The sequence below is a fragment of the Poromitra crassiceps genome, assembly GCF_964638095.1.
Source record: "Poromitra crassiceps genome assembly, chromosome: 5".
NCBI classification, from domain to species: Eukaryota; Metazoa; Chordata; class Actinopteri; order Beryciformes; family Melamphaidae; genus Poromitra; species Poromitra crassiceps.
Genome location: NC_139642.1, coordinates 11,959,051 through 11,979,714, shown reverse-complemented (window position 1 = coordinate 11,979,714; position 20,664 = coordinate 11,959,051). Strand labels below are relative to the sequence as shown.

Sequence of the window (20,664 nt, the reverse complement as noted above, 5' to 3'; positions counted from 1 at the left end):
TTGACAGACAACTGCTTCAGCCAATCAGTGTCAACAAACGTAGACTTCGAACATGCTGGGAATCAAACGCCGGTCTCCATCGTCAAAGGATATTATTATGCCGTCCCCCACCACTGACTACAATGCCCTCACTAAGACTGATTTCATTACTCCCGTGGCATCGATTTCAGATGTTGTGGGAGTTCTATGGCAGTCTATTGGACTACCCTGCATGTTGTGGGAGTTCTATGGCAGTCTATTGGACTACCCTGCATGTTGTGGGAGTTCTATGGCAGTCTATTGGACTACCCTGCATGTTGTGGGAGTTATATGGCAGTCTATTGGACTACCCTGCACATTAATGAAAGATGATAAAGAAGCATACCCTGTGCATTAAAAAGTGATGCCAAGGAGAAGACTGGCAGCCTCTAACGGTCCCCTACACTGCATTTTACAATGTGTGTCACTGGGTCAGATTTGGCGGGAAATCTGCTGGATTGCTTTACGGCACAAGAAGTTGCTTTATGGCACAAAACAGGAAGAAGGTGCAGTTCTTCCAGTGTAAACAGAGTTCAGCTTTTAGAGCTTCTGGCAGATGGCGGAAGGAGCGAAAGTCATCTTCAGTAAAAACAAAGACAAAACTTTGACCGAAGAAGCAAAGAATACGAAGAGGGCAGTGTCAGGAAGCGATGGGGTTTCTGGGAAATGTATTCATTTATTTTATTTTATTTTGAGAAGCTTTAACACTAGCGATGCAGTGGGGTGAGATAGAGGCTGCCGTTTGTCTCAACTGTCTCTCATCTGTTGACAGTATTTTTACAGTATTTTTTAAAGATATTTTGCACAAAAGAACCGGTGTGCTCATAACTCAAAGTCTAGAGTTTGATGGTACTACTGACCAAAAAAAAAGCATAGAAATCATGGTTACTTTTGCTCCACAATGAATTTGACAATAAGAGATTGATGTTTAAAAGCTAGCTAGCTAGCTAGGGTCACACATGAACTCCCCAACCGTAATGGGATCAATACAAGTGTAGGTGAGTCAACTTTGTGCAGTCGAGTACAACAGAAAGTTGTACTCATGCAGAAAAAAGCTCTTTCTGTGACTCATAACACTCTCCGTGTGTGTGTGTGTGTGTGTGTGTGTGTGTGTGTGTGTGTGTGTGTGCGTGTGTGTGTGCGTGTGTGTGTGTGCGTGTGTGTGTGTGCGCGCACGTCTGTGTGTGTGTGTGTGTGTGTTACACAGGTAGCCCGCTACGTATGGAACAGAACGGATTTTGACGCGGTGGACCCTGACACGACGGACTACCTCATGGGTGAGTGGTTTTTCCTGCTTTCTCTGGCTTTTCTTCTCAGCAGAGGTTTGTAAATGAAGGCCAAACATTCCCGTCAGTCCCTCCAAGTCAACAACAACAACAACAACAACAACAACAACAACAACGACAAGCCACATACTAGTGACCTTGGTCTCCTGCAAACCACCTGACCTACATCATGTTTTCATAGTACAGCAACACACACAGCTTGGCTCTTTTGTCACAGTTCTGGTTTGTAGGCAACAGTCAGTACGTTTACATGCACTTAGAACAAAAATCGAATTATTGCGTTAGTCCGCCTAAAACCAGACTTTTGAAATGCATGTAAACATGTTAGCTCGACTGAAATGGAAGTTATAAAAGTCAGACTAACACACTCAGATAATGCAATTGGGAGTCGATTTACTCCTGCATGTATACAGGCCAGTCGGACTGGAACTGGATGAGGCGATCAGCGCATGCGCTGACGTTCTTTGACCCGGAAGTCGAACAGCGTGTAAAACTGTTATGTTAGCGGCCAGGGAGCGATGAGCTAAAGCTAGTTTTGCTGACATTACCCAAACTTGATGAAATCAATTAGCAGCTGTGATTTCACGTTCAAAATGAATAAATATCTCAATATCTTCAAACATTCTGCAACGAAGATGAACAAACACAGCTGTTTGTTTGGTGTGCCATGTGGCTGTCTGTCCTTGTTTGGAGATGTTTGGTCACCAGTGTTTGGGGTAACTCATTACAAAAGTAACATATTACATGTAATATATTACTTTTAGCAGTAACTCAGTAATATAACTTATTACTTATAGGATTTCAGTAATATTATACCAGTTACTTTGTCAAGTAACTCAAGTTACAAATTAAGTTACACATATTTAAAAAAAGATACAATCATTTCCTAATCAAACTGTGTGTTTTTATGCAAATAACCACTATAGATGACAATAAAGGAAAAGAATAACATTTAGAATTTTGGATGGTTTACACTGACTTCAAGGCGGTTGAAATTATTTTTCGGGATGTTCTGGGGCGGCGACGTCATTTTGCTGCTGCTGTTGTTTTGGTAAAAGTAATGCAAAAGTAGTGTAATAAGTAACGAGTTACTCTACACAGAAAGTAATAGTAATATTATAAAGTAACTTATTACTTTAAAATGAAAGTTACTAGTAATATGTAGTATATTACATTTTGAAAGTAACTTGCCCAACACTGTTGGTCACATTCCACATGTTTAGTCCATGGCACACCAGTCAAACATGCTCCAACAACTGCCAACATTCTTGTTAACTCATTAACTTCTTGTTAATTCTTGGATAACGTGTCCAGGAATATTCTATCTGATGAATCCATATAATTAATACCAAAACTACTGGGTCGATTTCCATGAGACTTGCTGGGAGAGTGTAGCTCGGGCCAAGGAAGAACCCATTACGTTTTGGCACCAATCCAATATGATACGGGGCTAGGGAAAAGGGGTGGATAGGAAGGTTGTAGAGTCGGGGTTCGAGGGGTGGGTCAGGGGAGCGGCTAGGGGATGTGGGGGGGGGGGGGGGGGGGGGTCAAGGAAGGCGGTGCAGCTGGGGAAAACAGGCTGTAGCTATGGATAGGAAGGTCATAGGGATAGGAAGGTCGTAGGGATAGGAAGGTCATAAGGATAGGAAGGTCATAGGGATAGGAAGGTCATAGGGATAGGAAGGTCATAGGGATAGGAAGGTCGTAGGGATAGGAAGGTCGTAGGGATAGGAAGGTCGTAGGGATAGGAAGGTTGTAGGGATAGGAAGGTCATAGGGATAGGAAGGTCATAAGGATAGGAAGGTCGTAGGGATAGGAAGGTCGTAGGGATAGGAAGGTCGTAGGGATAGGAAGGTCGTAGGGATAGGAAGGTCATAGGGATAGGAAGGTCGTAGGGATAGGAAGGTCGTAGGGATAGGAAGGTCATAGGGATAGGGAGGTCGTAGGGATAGGAAGGTCGTAGGGATAGGAAGGTCATAGGGATAGGAAGGTCATAAGGATAGGAAGGTCATAGGGATAGGAAGGTCATAGGGATAGGAAGGTCATAGAGATAGGAAGGTCATAGGGATAGGAAGGTCGTAGGGATAGGAAGGTCATAGGGATAGGAAGGTCATAGGGATAGGAAGGTCATAAGGATAGGAAGGTCATAGGGATAGGAAGGTCATAGGGATAGGAAGGTCATAGGGATAGGAAGGTCGTAGGGATTGGAAGGTCATAGGGATAGGAAGGTCATAGGGATAGGAAGGTTGTAGGGATAGGAAGGTCATAGGGATAGGAAGGTTGTAGGGATAGGAAGGTCATAAGGATAGGAAGGTCGTAGGGATAGGAAGGTTGTAGAGATAGGAAGGTCATAAGGATAGGAAGGTCGTAGGGATAGGAAGGTCATAGAGATAGGAAGGTCGTAGGGATAGGAAGGTTGTAGGAATAGGAAGGTCATAAGGATAGGAAGGTCATAGGGATAGGAAGGTCGTAGGGATAGGAAGGTCGTAGGGATAGGAAGGTCATAGGGATAGGAAGGTTGTAGGGATAGGAAGGTCATAAGGATAGGAAGGTCATAGAGATAGGAAGGTCATAGGGATAGGAAGGTCATAGAGATAGGAAGGTCATAGGGATAGGAAGGTCGTAGGGATAGGAAGGTCATAGAGAGTTGGGGTTCGAGGGTGGAGTGGAGTATTGGCCTTGGCGGAAGTCTGCACTCTCTGAGTGCACTTCTAGTTGACTTTATTTCTATCTCATTTATGTTTGAATTTATGATTTGTCAATGTGCAAATGTACGTCCTGTCAATAAAGCTACTTGAATTGAATTGGGAGGGAGAAAGAGTGAGAGAGTGAGAGTGAGAGAGAGATATCCAGGTCCATAACTAGGCTTTCTTAATTACGGCCTGATCACAAGTCATGATTCTAGCTGAGAAAACAAACGTGACAGCATATTCAGGTGGCAAACTTGGCCTTGGACAGATGAACCCTATATGGAAGTGGAAATGATAAAAGCTGTAGTTCCTTGAATGGCCACTTGAGGCTGGCTCCAAAAAGGGAGTCGTTCCCCATTCACCCCCATGTTAAAATGCCCGAGTTTACAACAGGATTAAACAGGGTTGAGTTTACAACAGGATTAAACATGTTTGAGTTTACAACAGGATTAAACAGGTTTGAGTTTACAACAGGATTAAACAGGTTTGAGTTTACAACAGGATTAAACAGGTTTGAGTTTACAACAGGATTAAACAGGTTTGAGCCAATCACGGACCAATAGCAGGCGGAGCTGCCGTTCTGCGGGAAACCCCCGGTCTGTGAAAACAAAGATGGCAGCAGCCAAAACACCAAACTATGGGTGATGTCACAGTGACTCGGTCCATATTGGTGTACGGTCTATATGAGCAGGTTGTGGTTGAATGTCGTCTTAGTGTGTGGTGGATTAGAGGTGCTGAACAGGTCCAAACATCTGTGGTGAGTCCAGCATTGAGCAATCAATATTAGACTGATAAGCCAGGGGTATCTTCGACCTAAACATCTTGTCTATGGAGCTCCTTTACCTGCTGTCTCTCTCCTTCCCTCAGCTCTGTTTGAGCCTGGCGATCTGCGCTTCGAAGCGGAGAGAGACCCAGGCATGGACCCGTCCATTGTGGAGACCACGGAGAAGGCCATCCACATCCTCCGCAAAAACCCCAGGGGCTTCTTCCTGCTGGTGGAGGGTGAGGACAAAATCTCCATCCGACCCTGTTCCCCCTCACGTTCCCCATCATCACCTCATCTGTCACTCAACCCCCCCCCCCCCCTTTCTCCCCAATAGAGCTGAACACTCACGTGACATCTCTTCATTTTCTTCATTCATTTTCTCCATACACATTTAGAAGAATCCTTATACCTGTATAACGAGTGTTAAGGATGGAACCAAGCCAACCTGTGACCTACTGAATCATGAGTGACCATAAAACATTTCAGTTGGAGCAAAAACAAGAAATAAAGACAGGGGGGGGGGGGGGGAAATCGAAAATTTGAATCCCCCCCCTCCATGGGTTGGCTTGGTTCCAGCCTTAAAGCTCGTTATAAGGATTTTTCTAAATGTCTATGGAGAAAATGAATGGGAAACTCACTTCCGGGGCAAGAGATGTCACGTGACTGTTAAGCTCTTTTGTACTTGGCCAATTCCCCCTGCTGTCCTGGTTGTAGACTGCCATATGCTTCCTCTGATACATGTGCAGTCGCCAGCCACTTCTTTTCACCTGACAGCGAGGAGTTTCACTGGCAGGATGTCGAGCGTGGGAGGTTAGCTGTCCAGTAGCATTTTCTGCAGCTAATGGGTATCCTAATAAACAAAACTAAACTATTCCTCCCAGTCCCCCTCTTCCTGGAACAGGCACCCCGACCGATCAGAGGAGGCACTAGTGCAGCGACCAGGACACATACCCCTAATCCGGCTTCCCACCCGCAGACACGGCCAATTTGTGCCTGTACGGACGCCCGACCAAGCCGGAGGCGACGCGGGGGCTCGAACCTGCGACTCTGGCGTTGGTAGGCAGAGAATCCCCCTCGCTGCAGCAACACTACCCAGACACCCGTACAATAATGAATTTGATTTGTTGAAATTGTCGAGGTGCCAATTATATGTTTGTGCACTCATACAACGGTGAACTGGGTTAGTTTGAGGCGAGCCTCGTCTTCCTACACGGAGTTAGAGAACAGTGTGTGCCTGCAGCACATGCAGGGAGTTGACATTGCTTCTGCACACAGCTCAAACGCTTTGCCGCAGTGTGGGCGAGAGAGAGGTGTGTGTGCGGTCGGCTGACGTGTTTGTGCTTCCACAGCAGCGCCGGCTCCGCGGCCCCCTCATCCATCTCCCCTATAATCTGAGGCAGCCGCCCGGGGACTCCGTGGTGCCTCTCTACTGTCTCTTCACAATAGCTTTAAAACAACAGTATCGTGTATAAATAGAAAGCAGGCATATGGCGCCCCCAATCACCGGCAGCTCAACACCGGGACACAACTTATTAACCCAAGTCTACTTCACTTTGGGGGTGGAGTTCACGGAGGGAGGGGGGGGGGGGGGGCAAGAGGCGGGGCTCACGGAGGGGGCGGGGCTCAAGCGGGGGCGGGGGGTGGGGGTGGGGGGGGGCTCACGGAGGGGGGCGGAGGCATGAAGAAAGTCATACGAGTTAAAAACACAAAGGTGTGCTTTTCTAAATTCTGTGGACTGTTTTTTTTTTATGTTTGCATCAGCTTGAAAAAAATGTGGCCTTGGTTCACTACTCGAGAAAGTGGCTCCCATTCATTCCCATTTATTTATTTACACCCATTTGTTTTCTTATTATTAAGACATAGATTTCAGACTCATTTATATGGATTCGTTGGATGCTCATCTCTAACAAAGAGAAGGAAAATGCATTGTAGTAGTACTACATTTATATATGTATATATATATTATATATGTAATATATATGTAGTAGTTAGGCTACATTTATATTTCAGGCTGCACATGAACATTTGATGCTAGGCTACTTTACATCTCTGCTTGATTTCAAATCCGATCTTTCTGGTACCAGATCAGATCCCAGGACTGATTAGTTTTTATTAAAACTCTGATATTGGCAAGTCCGGATTGTTATTATGCAATTTTTTATCTAAGCACTTTGTCACCTTTTTATCCCCCTAAATGATTTAACCCATTGATACCTGATGCAGCATTTGCGTGTATATCCCTCATTTGTGTGTGTATCCCTTTAAGACCGCGAACCGCGTGACGCGGTTTAAAGAGATACACACACAAATGCTGCATCAGGTATCAATGGGTTAAAAGCAATGATATCTCATATTTCCCATGACATTGGTGACGGTGTACAGTATGTTGCTGTTTCACTGCTGGAATGTGGGACTGACTTGTTGAGTCTCTTCTCAACGAGACTAAATGATTCTCAATTCCGATTCTTTGAGGAGTGGCGTCAAAACAGGTCACATGCTTATGTCACAGATTACACAAGTTATATTCATATTATCGTAACATTGATTGTCATTTATTATGAACTTTTGTAAACATCAATAGTTTATCATTTTTAACTTAATATGTTCGGATGGGAACTCGGATCTGCACACAAAATTAGTTTAGGAATCAATAAGCCATTTTCGATTCCTTTGGAATCAGAATTTTGGAGGACCAATTCCAAATTGGAACTGGTTCTCCATGCCTTAACCCGTTGATGCATTGGTCCTTATCTCCTCCCTCTCTGGGTCAGGTGGGCGTATTGACCAGGCTCACCACGTTGGCAGAGCGTCCATGTCGCTGTACGAGACGGTGACCTTCGACAACGCCATAGCCAAGGGCCTGGAACTCACCAACGAGGAGGAAACACTCACCATCGTCATGGCCGACCACTCCCACCCGTTTAGCATCCACGGATACCCCTTTAGAGGGCAAAGCATTCTGGGTAATTAAAAACCTTCCTCTATGCCTCGAATTCCGCCTTGAATTCCCGAAGTATGTTCACTTGTGGCTGTCAGTTGAATATGGCAAGGTGTGGCACCTGTATAGTGTTGGGGAGTTTCACTACATGCAATTAAACTAGTAGTTTAACTACATTTTGCAGTAGCTTAATGGTAGTTCAACTACATTCAAGTTTGGATTTTCTTGTAGTAGAGCAACCCCCAACTATTTTTTAGGTGTTCCAGTGGCGAGGCCCTGCTATTGTACATACTAAATGGAATGGATGTTATTAATTACACATGTGCTTACCCTGCTGTGACATGTCAAAATGCTTGCGGTGAAAAAGGTATTTCGCGTTTTTTCCCCATCCTAAGATTGGATCATTGAGTTTCTCACAGGCAGCTGTCAGAAACTAGAAACTGTGAATTCCTTCCTCCTTCCTTCTTTTATCTTTCCTTTAATTGATTAATTGGGCTAAATATGGGCTCAATAAACAGTCAAACAGATAGCAAGTAAAAGTTGCCAGACCAAAAAATCACACCAGGGAGCATCCAGCACCAATATTCCAAGCTGATCGTTTAGAAGCCTATGAACTAACCCACCTTGCAGGAGCACATTCTGATGGTTTATATATGCAAGGTAGTGTTTAAAAATGATACAATCTTCTGGGTAGATGTGACCTCCAGGCCAGGAAGGGGGGTCTGTCCTGGCTCACGGAGGCTATCTTTGATGCTTAAAATCCACGTCGAGGTGACCTCCAGTCTTGAGGGTCTCTCCTGGCTCATGGGGCCGACTTTAGTGCCTAACATCTGGGTACAGGTGACCTCCAGGGCTGGGGTCTCTCCTGGCTTTATGGAGGCGGATGCAAATCTCGGCGGTTTGTACCCGCTGAGATTTTCATCCCCCGTTTTTAAGTCAAAACAGACCAAAAATATGGTGGGGATGCAATTCTCGGCGGACATGGACTTTGCCATAGCACAGGGTGTAGTGAATTTGCAAGTCCTGACACTGACACATTTTTTTAAGTATTGCATTGATTTGGTACCAACTGAGCTCGAATCCACCTACTCCTGTTCCACACATGACAGGAGAGTTCCCCCATCTCCCACTCCTCCTGTCCTCCATCCATCCATCCACCCACTCCAGGTACATTTCTTTATACCCCATCACAGTTATCTGGCTTCCTCTCTGCTCCAGGCTGCCAGTGCCAGCAGCGCTTTCACATTCCCTCTGCCTCCTCTCCCCTGCAACTACAGTAAACACATACAGCCAGCAGCCCTTCTCTCTCTTTCTCTCTCTCTCTCTCTCTCTCTCTCTCTCTCTCTCTCTCTCTCTCTCTCTCTCTCTCTCTCTCTCTCTCTCTCTGTTTGCCCGCCCTGCATTACTTTCGAAATCTTCCTCGCCTCTTAATTTAATTAGATTTCCCCTTTATCGACTTCACTAGCTGCCTCCCCTCCCTCTACCCCTCCTCCCCGCTCTCTCGCTTCTCCATCGCCTCCTCTCCTCTGGAGGCTGGAGACCTGAGATGAACTCATCACACGGAGGGAAAGAAGGCGTCGTCCAGGGTTAGGCCCGGATGTCAGTGTCACCTTTGACATGTCGACCGCAGCTAGTCTACGAAATTGAATTGTATTTTATAAAAGACAATTAAAGCCCTAACGTGCAACTTTCTGCTGAACAGCAGCAACAGCGGCCTCTGCTGCCACAAGTGGTAATTACAGATGCTAGTAAATGCTGCAATCTCCTCTTTGTCCCTTCAGATATCAGCCTTATTTGACTGTTTCTGCTCGTACTCTACTTTGCTAACCTTTCTGCAGGGTTTATAACTGATTCACTGGGGGGGGGGGGGTGGATAGCCAAATATACCCAAATGTTGTCTCCACTTGTTTTATTGAAACAATTGTGCCACTAATCAAGCTAGCAAGCGATAAACACATTTCACTTCCTATACGTCCCTCGTAATAAAGGTGCCCCATTAGTTTCTCAGTGGAAAGCTTTTAGTTTGAAGGAGATGCAGCAGGAAATGAAGTTACAACCAGGCAACTTGACATGCTCCGGAGCGGAGCCTCGAAGTGACATGGTGCAGTAACAGACGTTCAAGGCGCAGAGTGGGAATGATAGAGGTGCCATTAGAAGTCAGTGTACCATCAAAATGATTTCAAAGCTGTTATATTAAGTGAACAAAGTGACATATTGAGGCATAATGAGAACATTATTATGGGTTTCAATGGAGGGTTTTAGTGTCCCAAGAATAACATCCTGTGTGAAACACTGAATACTTGTATTTTTGGGGAATTGAATTTGTTTGGCATGACATTCAAAGATTCAATCCAGAAATATCTCAGTATCGACCTACAAAGGCCCACATCAATCGTACTGTTGTGTTATTTGTTAGCAGCCCCACCTCTCCACTCTCTCTCCTTTCCCTCCATCCTCATCCTTATTTACCCCCCTCCTCTTCCTCTCCCTCCTCCTCCTCTTCCTCTCCCTCCTCCTCCTCTTCCTCTCCCTCCTCCTCCTCCTCCTCTTACTCCTCCTCCTCCTCCTCCTCTCAGTGGTGCAGCAGTGATTTACCCTCCTCTTCCTCCTCCTCCTCCTCCTCCTCTTCCTCCTCCTCCTCCTCCTCCTCCTCCTCTTACTCCTCTTCCTCTTCCTCCTCCTCCTCCTCCTCTCAGTGGTGCAGCAGTGATTTACCCTCCTCTTCCTCCTCCTCTTACTCCTCCTCCTCCTCCTCCCAGCGGTGCAGCAGTGATTTACCCTCCTCCTCCTCCTCCTCCTCTTCCTCCTCCTCCTCCTCCTCCTCCTCCTCCTCCTCCTCCTCCTCCTCCTCCTCCTCCTCCTCCTCCTCCTCCTCTCAGTGGTGCAGCAGTGATTTACCCTCCTCCTCCTCCTCCTCCTCCCAGCGGTGCAGCAGTGATTAATGCGCTGGTGAAACTCTGAGCTCTTCATCAGCAGGAGACTCACTGGGCTAATGCCTCATCTGAAACACTGAGACCTCCTGTGTGTGTGTGTGTGTGTGTGTGTGTGTGTGTGTGTGTGTGTGTGTGTGTGTGTGTGTGTGCGCGTGCGCGTGCGCGTGCGCGTGCGTGTGCGCGCGTGTGTGTGTGTGTGTGCGTGTGCGTGCGTGCGTGTGCGTGCGTGCGTGTGTGGACGAGAATGAGTAATACCACTTTCAAACCAATGACCAGGCTCGGGCCAGGCAAATAAAATTAGGCGTTGGCACTTTACATGTCTGAAAGGCAGAGGATACAATCTCAACATAAACTTTAAACAAAACATAGGCAACTTTGGTTATGTTTAGGCAAATAAAGCAACTTGGTTAAGGTTAGGGTTATGGTTTGGGTTGGGGTTCAAACCAACAGTAGAAACACGACGTGCCTCGAAGTCGCTCGGGAGTCAAACTGGCACTTTCTCACTTGGAAGATGGGGGCGCTACAGGTCCCCCAATGCCACAATCCCACTGCTTCACTCCCTGAGGTGCCAGCGATGCACTTCAACATGAAACAGACGTTAGACGTGAAGATTAAACGTTACATGTCATGAGACTCTAGGACGTGTATAACGTTAATATTCACCTATCTAGAAACATGATATGCAACGTATTTTTGTTCAGAAATGTTCATATTTTACATTTCCGTGGAGTCGTGAAATACAGCACCATGGCCTGTTTGTTTAGGACACCTGGGGAGTACCACAGCATGACCTGTTTGTTTGGGACACCCGGGGAGTACCACAGCATGACCTGTTTGTTTAGGACACCTGGGGAGTACCACAGCATGACCTGTTTGTTTGGGACACCCGGGGAGTACCACAGCATGGCCTGTTTGTTTGGGACACCCGGGGAGTACCACAGCATGGCCTGTTTGTTTGAGACACCTGGGGAGTACCGCAGCATGACCTGTTTGTTTGAGACACCCGGGGAGTACCACAGCATGGCCTGTTTGTTTGTTTGAGACACCCGGGGAGTACCACAGCATGGCCTGTTTGTTTGGGACACCTGGGGAGTACCACAGCATGGCCTGTGTGTTTGGGACACCTGGGGAGTACCACAGCATGGCCTGTTTGTTTGGGACACCCGGGGAGTACCACAGCATGGCCTGTTTGTTTGAGACACCTGGGGAGTACCGCAGCATGACCTGTTTGTTTGAGACACCCGGGGAGTACCACAGCATGGCCTGTTTGTTTGTTTGAGACACCCGGGGAGTACCACAGCATGGCCTGTTTGTTTGGGACACCTGGGGAGTACTGCAGCATGGCCTGTTTGTTTGGGACACCTGGGGAGTACCACAGCATGGCCTGTGTGTTTGGGACACCTGGGGAGTACCACAGCATGGCCTGTTTGTTTGGGACACCCGGGGAGTACCACAGCATGGCCTGTTTGTTTGAGACACCTGGGGAGTACCGCAGCATGACCTGTTTGTTTGAGACACCCGGGGAGTACCACAGCATGGCCTGTTTGTTTGTTTGAGACACCCGGGGAGTACCACAGCATGGCCTGTTTGTTTGGGACACCTGGGGAGTACCACAGCATGGCCTGTGTGTTTGGGACACCTGGGGAGTACCACAGCATGACCTGTTTGTTTAGGACACCTGGGGAGTACTGCAGCATGGCCTGTGTGTTTGAGACACCTGGGGAGTACCACAGCATGGCCTGTGTGTTTGGGACACCTGGGGAGTACCACAGCATGGCCTGTTTGTTTGAGACACCTGGGGAGTACCACAGCATGACCTGTTTGTTTGAGACACCTGGGGAGTACCACAGCATGACCTGTTTGTTTAGGACACCTGGGGAGTACTGCAGCATGGCCTGTGTGTTTGAGACACCTGGGGAGTACTGCAGCATGACCTGTTTGTTTGGGACACCCAGGGAGTACCACAGCATGACCTGTTTGTTTGAGACACCTGGGGAGTACCACAGCATGGCCTGTTTGTTTAGGACACCTGGGGAGTACCACAGCATGGCCTGTGTGTTTGAGACACCTGGGGAGTACTGCAGCATGGCCTGTTTGTTTGAGACACCTGGGGAGTACCACAGCATGGCCTGTTTGTTTGAGACACCCGGGGAGTACCACAGCATGACCTGTTTGTTTGAGACACCTGGGGAGTACCACAGCATGGCCTGTTTGTTTGGGACACCCGGGGAGTACCACAGCATGGCCTGTTTGTTTGGGACACCCGGGGAGTACCACAGCATGACCTGTTTGTTTAGGACACCTGGGGAGTACTGCAGCATGACCTGTGTGTTTGGGACACCCGGGGAGTACCACAGCATGACCTGTTTGTTTAGGACACCTGGGGAGTACTGCAGCATGACCTGTTTGTTTGGGACACCTGGGGAGTACCACAGCATGACCTGTTTGTTTGGGACACCTGGGGAGTACCGCAGCATGACCTGTGTGTTTGGGACACCTGGGGAGTACCGCAGCATGACCTGTGTGTTTGGGACACCTGGGGAGTACCACAGCATGGCCTGTTTGTTTGGGACACCTGGGGAGTACCACAGCATGGCCTGTTTGTTTGGGACACCTGGGGAGTACCACAGCATGACCTGTTTGTTTGGGACACCTGGGGAGTACCACAGCATGGCCTGTGTGTTTGGGCCACCCGGGGAGTACCACAGCATGGCCTGTTTGTTTGGGACACCCGGGGAGTACCACAGCATGGCCTGTTTGTTTGGGACACCCGGGGAGTACCACAGCATGACCTGTGTGTTTGGGACACCTGGGGAGTACCACAGCATGGCCAGTTTGTTTGAGACACCTGGGGAGTACCACAGCATGGCCTGTTTGTTTAGGACACCTGGGGAGTACTGCAGCATGGCCTGTTTGTTTGTTTGAGACACCCGGGGAGTACCACAGCATGGCCTGTTTGTTTGAGACACCCGGGGAGTACCACAGCATGACCTGTTTGTTTGAGACACCTGGGGAGTACCACAGCATGACCTGTTTGTTTGAGACACCCGGGGAGTACCACAGCATGACCTGTTTGTTTGAGACACCCGGGGAGTACCACAGCATGACCTGTTTGTTTGAGACACCCGGGGAGTACCGCAGCATGGCCTGTTTGTTTGGGACAAGTCAAGTCAAGTCAAGTTTATTTATATAGCCCTAATTCACAAGCATGTCTCAGAGGGCTTCACACTAAGTATGTCTAGCTGATTCTAGCTAACACACAGTAACAAGAATATACAGAATAAAGATAACATTTGAACAGTTGATAATATAGAAAATATAGAAATGAAGAGAGAGCAGAGGAGAGAGCAGGAGAAGGGGGAAGAGCAGGGGGAATGTGAGAGAGTGATGGGGTGGGGAGAGAAATGGGGTGGGGAGGGAATGGGAGATGTTGGAGGGTATAGGAGGTGGGGAAGGAGCGAGAGAGCAGGAGAGGGGAAGGGGGAGGGGTGTGGGGGAGAAGAGAGCAGGGGGAGGGAGGAGGTGGGGAGAGAATGAGAAATATAGACGCACATCTTGCAAACGGACATATGTCAATTTCTAAGCAACCAAACTATGCCTAATTTAATTGGCTGCAAGCCTTTAGTAATGAGTCCTTTTGCCAGATAAGCACATGTTCACATATAGAGCTTATGGGTGCCTTGCTTTAGGGAAGAGTGGGTGCCATGCTTTGAATAGTGGCGAAATACTAAGAGCATGGGTGCCATGCTTTAAATAGTGGCGGAATATTGCCATGCTATGCCATACTTTAAATAGTGGCGGAATATTGGAGAGGATAGAGTGGGTGCCATGCTTTGGAGTAAAATGTGTACCGTAAATTCCGCACTATAAGGCGCACCGGAGTATAAGCCGCACCTGCAAAATTGCCTGTTTGTTACATATATAAGCCGCACCGGACTATAAGCTGCGGGTGTTTTAATGTTTTTTTTTTTTTTTTTTTTTTTTTGTGTTTTAATGTTTAATTACCATATGTAAGGGTTCATGCACAGAGGGGATTGTCGGGAAAGAGATGGCTGTTTGAGGAAGCTCCCATTTATTAACATTTCAACAAAACAACATAACACAACACCACCTGTGTTTTTTTTTACAGTGCACACAGTGTCCGTGGTGTGGTGAAAAGAGGGCAAGAGAGGAAATTAAAACAGAAGTGGATTTATAGTTAGAAAGAGTGCTAAAAAAGAGAGATTTTTTTTTTTTTTTTTTTTTTTTTTTTTTTTAATCCATAGATAAGCCGCAGGGGCCAAAAAAGGCCAAAAAACGGGGAAAAAGCTGCGGCTTATAGTCCAGAATTTACGGTACTATGCTTTAGAGTAGTGGGGGAAAGGGGGAAGGGGAAGAACACAGGGAAGAGGAGAAAGCAGGAGAGTGGAGGAGGGAGGAAGAGCGGGGGGATGTGAGGGAGGAGAGGGGGGAGGTGGGGAGAAAATAGGAAATGTGGAGGAGGAGAGAACAGAGGAGGAGAGATGAGGGTGCAGGGGAGGGAGAGCCAGGGTAGAGGTAGGGTCTAGGGTTGGGGGAGGGGAGGGAGTAGGATACGGGCCCGGATTAGGGCGAGGGTGGGGAGAAATGGGAAATGTGGAGGAGGAGAGAACAGAGAAGGAGAGGTGGGAGGGTGCAGGGGAGGGAGAGCAGCGGGAATGTGAGAGAGGGGAGAGGACAGAGAGGAGGAGAGAACAGAGAAGGAGAGGTGGAAGGGTACAGGGGAGGCAGAGTAGAGGTAGGGTCTAGGGTGGAGGGAGGGAGTAGGATACGGGCCCGGATTAGGGCGAGGGTGGGGAGAAAATGGGAAATGTGGAGGAGGAGAGAACAGAGAAGGAGAGGTGGGAGGGTGCAGGGGAAGGAGAGCAGGGGGAATGTGAGAGAGGGGAGAGGACAGAGAGGAGGAGAGAGGCAGAGAAGGAGAGGTGGGAGGGTGCAGGGGAAGGAGAGCAGGGGGAATGTGAGAGAGGGGAGAGCAGGAAGTGGCAGGGATTCAGGAAAATAGGGGAGAAGAGGAGAAGGAGCAGAGGGGGGGAGAAGGAGGAGAGAGCAGGAGAAGGGAGGGGGGCGGTGGGATGTGGGGGAGGAAAGAGCATGGAAAGAGAGGAGAACAGGAATGGGGAAGAAGGGAAGAAGCGGGGGAAGGGGGAAAGAGAGAGGGGGGGGGGAGAAGATCAGACAACTGACTACTCTAAGCATTAACCAGAGCTAACTGGGACATAGTATCTAGCTAATCTACAGCCTAATCTGGCCTGTCCTACTCTGCTCTAGTCTGATTTTAGCCTGAACACTATAACAGGTCAGCCTTAGGCTGTAGCTAATCTATCGCCTACCTAAGCTGTTCTAAACCAACCGGCAGCCCTCGACCAGTGATGAAGAGCACCGATGCCCCCCGACCCGGCCCCCGCCCACATAAGGCGTGGGAGGGAAGGCCAGGCCGGGACACAGCGGCGCCCCCTCACCACAGCATGGCCTGTTTGTTTGTTTGAGACACCCGGGGAGTACCACAGCATGGCCTGTTTGTTTGTTTGAGACACCCGGGGAGTACCACAGCATGGCCTGTGTGTTTGGGACACCCGGGGAGTACCGCAGCATGGCCTGTTTGTTTGGGACACCCGGGGAGTACCACAGCATGACCTGTTTGTTTGTTTGAGACACCCGGGGAGTACCACAGCATGGCCTGTTTGTTTGTTTGAGACACCCGGGGAGTACCACAGCATGACCTGTTTGTTTGTTTGAGACACCTGGGGAGTACCACAGCATGGCCTGTTTGTTTGTTTGAGACACCCGGGGAGTACCACAGCATGGCCTGTGTGTTTGGGACACCCGGGGAGTACCGCAGCATGGCCTGTTTGTTTGTTTGAGACACCCGGGGAGTACCACAGCATGGCCTGTTTGTTTGTTTGAGACACCTGGGGAGTACCACAGCATGGCCTGTTTGTTTGTTTGAGACACCCGGGGAGTACCACAGCATGACCTGTTTGTTTGGGACACCTGGGGAGTACCACAGCATGGCCTGTTTGTTTGTTTGGGACACCCGGGGAGTACCACAGCATGGCCTGTTTGTTTGTTTGAGACACCCGGGGAGTACCACAGCATGGCCTGTGTGTTTGGGACACCTGGGGAGTACTGCAGCATGGCCTGTTTGTTTGTTTGAGACACCTGGGGAGTACCACAGCATGACCTGTTTGTTTGGGACACCTGGGGAGTACCACAGCATGGCCTGTTTGTTTGTTTGAGACACCTGGGGAGTACCGCAGCATGGCCTGTGTGTTTGGGACACCCGGGGAGTACCACATCATGGCCTGTGTGTTTGGAACACCCGGGGAGTACCACATCATGGCCTGTGTGTTTGGGACACCCGGGGAGTACCACAGCATGGCCTGTGTGTTTGGAACACCCGGGGAGTACCACATCATGGCCTGTGTGTTTGGAACACCCGGGGAGTACCGCAGCATGGCCTGTTTGTTTGGGACACCTGGGGAGTACCACAGCATGGCCTGTTTGTTTAGGACACCCGGGGAGTACCACAGCATGGCCTGTTTGTTTAGGACACCCGGGGAGTACCACAGCATGGCCTGTTTGTTTGAGACACCTGGGGAGTACTGCAGCATGACCTGTGTGTTTGGGACACCTGGGGAGTACTGCAGCATGACCTGTGTGTTTGGGACACCCGGGGAGTACCACAGCATGGCCTGTTTGTTTGAGACACCTGGGGAGTACCACAGCATGGCCTGTTTGTTTGGGACACCCCGGGAGTACCACAGCATGGTCAGGGATGCATTGTGTACACATTGAACACAAGTGTAAATGCAATGTGTCCTCTCAATCTGGATACAGCAACTTTATGCGGATTGAGAGGACACCCATTTCTGCCATCAGATTGCAATCAGATTGCAGAAAATGCATGTTAACGACGCCAGGTGTAAATGGAATCAGGCTAAAGTGATAAAATACAATCTGATTGCAATCAGATTGCAGAAAATGCATGTTAACGCCAGGTGTAAATGGCCTCAAAGTGTATGAGTGTGTTAGTGTGTAGCCTATTAAAAGAGAGAATGTGTGTGTGTGCGTTTGGAGATAGAGATGGTGTGTGTGTGAGACAAGGTGGAATGAAAAAGGCAAAGTGACAGTGTATGCTTGTATTGCTGTGTGTTTGCAGGTAAATCTCCACTGTGGGGCACAGACATGCTTGTATTGCTGTGTGTGTTTGCAGGTAAATCTCCACTGTGGGGCACAGACATGCTGCCTTACACCACGCTGGTGTACGGCAACGGACCTGGACACAAAATCGTCAACGGCAAACGTCCTGACATCCGCAATGTGGACACAAGTAAGACCCAGCTATTGCTGCTTTTTGGAGGTTTTTACAGATTGTTCCATTTGTCAACTTACCGTCAAGTGAGGAGAACACAGACAGCTAGCGTTAATATTATGTTGAGTGGTAGTAGGCTCCATACACACTTTGGATAGTTGACTCCATGTTAACATTTTGGAATCCACTATCTTGAGTGATAGTAGCTGTCACTCGTCACTCGTAGTAGCTCTAAAGCTAAATGGTAAAGTCATCTTAAATGATATACGCCAGGGGTTTTCAAAATCCGAGACTGTGGGCCTCCCCGTAGACAAAGCTCGGAAAAGGGAGTCTCCCCCTCCTTCAATTCCTGGATGCCTATGGAAAATGGGAAAACCTGTAAAATTCTCCAAACTACTGTATCTCTAAACTGTCTCTTTCACCAAATCACACACATTTAGGCTATTCTATGATATCTCCTTTTGATAACTAATGCAATAACTAATGTCATATTTTTTCACTTCCATTCACTGAGCCTTGAAACTGGTTGGAGCGCCCCTGGGGATGCCTGATAGACTGTGTATTGTGTACAGCTAAGAATCACTGCACAGCATATGAATACCTGGCTGCCTAGCTGAAATTGTCCCAAAAATAAGCCTGGCTACATTATATTGAGTCAATGAAATTTCAATTAAAACATGTATGAATCTAGGCGTATTGGCCATAACAACTTTACTCAAGTCAGTCTTTTTTTTTTTTACTTTTTTTTTATTACAGCAATTCAGACACAGTAACATAGACAGCAAATAAGTTAAACAGTGATGGGCACATTAATCATCCACTTTAGTTTCGTACAATTTGAGGATGATATGTTACGTTCTTCTCATCAGTACATACATGGATTACACAATGATGTCCATCTCATAAAATAAAAAAGAAAGAAAAAAATAAAAAAATAAAAATAAAAGACCAAAACAGACAAATGCCAAAATGAAAATAAAAATACAAAACAAAACAAAACAGACAAAACCCTGACCGAGGTGAGGTATGATATTATCTTATTACCTTAATAGCATCATCATGGGACCCCATCTTTTAGTAAATGTGTGGTTTTGAAGTCTCAGTGAGTATGTTATTTGCTCCATTTTATACACATCCCCTAATTTTTGTAACCAGAAATTATAAGTAGGAGGGTCAGGCTTTAACCAGTTCAAAGTAATACATTTCACTGCTACTGTAAACAAGATTTGAAGAAGATAGTTCTGATTTCTTCCTTCTATCCCATCTATTGTCATCCCTAACATAGCAAGTCTTGGGTCTTGTGGGATGTCAAGATGCATTATTTCTCCGACAGATTGAAATATGTCATTCCAGTAATTTTTCAATTTTGAGCATGACCAGAATGTATGGAGATAGTTGCCCACCTGTGCCCCACAATTTCTCCAGCAGTTACTAGATATGGCTGGATTTATCTTAGCTGTTATATGTGGTGTCCTAAAGAACCTGATTATAGTCTTCCACCGGAATTCTCTCTCTGACTCAAGTCAGTCTTCATACTTATGAAGCAATATTCCACTTAATTTTAACATGGGGGTTATTTTGCACTTGACCCAAGACAATCACCTAAATTGGAAGCAGCTGGGCGAGTTTGTAACATTCAAATTTTTTACTTCCAATTAATTTGAATGAGCCAAGAAAACCGCCTGAAAACGGACATTTAACACGCTTGCGAACAGATTCAACGACAGATCCGACTACTGGGATTTTCAACTGACGCTTGATCGTATTTCAAATAGGATTTTTATTGCTAGATGAGAACATAGTGGAGGGATACATGCCTCCATATGTTCTCATTCAAATTAACTGGAAGTCAAATTCTGACTCATCCAGCTGGTGATTAGTTTACGGTGGTCAAGTGCCAAATAACGTCCATATTAAACCTAAGTGGAATATTGCTTTAACCTTATGCTTGCTAAAGTGTTGGTGTTGAGCACTGGAGCCAGCTCTACTGCAGAGACAGGGATGATTTTTGGTGGAATGTCACAATTGAGATCAAAGTCAAATACTGTTCTCTGTCTCTGTGTCAGAAACCAAAGACTACATCCAGCAAGCTGCGGTGCCCATGGAGAAGGACACCCACGGCGGGGAGGACGTGCCGGTGCTCGCCCGGGGGCCGATGGCCCACCTCTTCCAGGGTGTCCACGAGCAGAGCTACATCGCCCATGCCATGGGCTACGCCGCCTGCGTGGGCGCGGACCTCAGGCACTGCGAGGGGCGTCCACCACCTCCGCAGAGTAGTCCACCACCTCCACAGAGTAGTCCACCACCTCCACAGAGTAGTCCACCACCTCCGCAGAGTAGTCCACCACCTCCGCCAGTGGTCACCAGCACCGATAACAACCGGGCTCCCGCTTTCAATGCCGGGGGACTTGCTTCGCTGTCGGGAGCCCTCCTGAGTGCACTGCTGGCATTGGTGATGATGATGATGTGATGCTCGTCTACATAATTATTATTTTTGATATACATATCTTTGTCCGGTGATGCCGACAAAAGGTCTTTTAAGTTGTGATTCTCTTTTGAGAGGTTAACTGGTTGAGTGTCACCAGTGTGAGAGTGACTACTATTCAATACCAAGGAGTGTTTCCTTTGTAGGGTAAAAATATCTTTCTATTTTGCTAAATCAATTTAGGTTGTTTTTTTTATATGAATTTGATCTCTTTC

At 47.5% G+C, this 20,664-nt stretch overlaps 1 protein-coding gene across 1 annotated transcript in view; it reads left to right on the top strand.

Annotated features, from left to right (window-relative positions):
* Window positions 1–20,434, top strand: part of alp3 (alkaline phosphatase 3) — a gene marked incomplete at its 3' end in the record, with an annotated part of 30,019 nt that extends 9,585 nt beyond the window's left edge. Inside the window, exons 6-10 of the mRNA XM_083636510.1 lie at window positions 1,226–1,295; window positions 4,862–4,996; window positions 7,532–7,723; window positions 17,866–17,982; window positions 20,031–20,434. Coding sequence (XP_083492636.1) covers window positions 1,226–1,295; window positions 4,862–4,996; window positions 7,532–7,723; window positions 17,866–17,982; window positions 20,031–20,434 — 918 coding nt within the window. The remainder of the gene's footprint in view (window positions 1–1,225; window positions 1,296–4,861; window positions 4,997–7,531; window positions 7,724–17,865; window positions 17,983–20,030) is intronic.
* Between the last annotated feature and the right edge of the window lie 230 nt (window positions 20,435–20,664).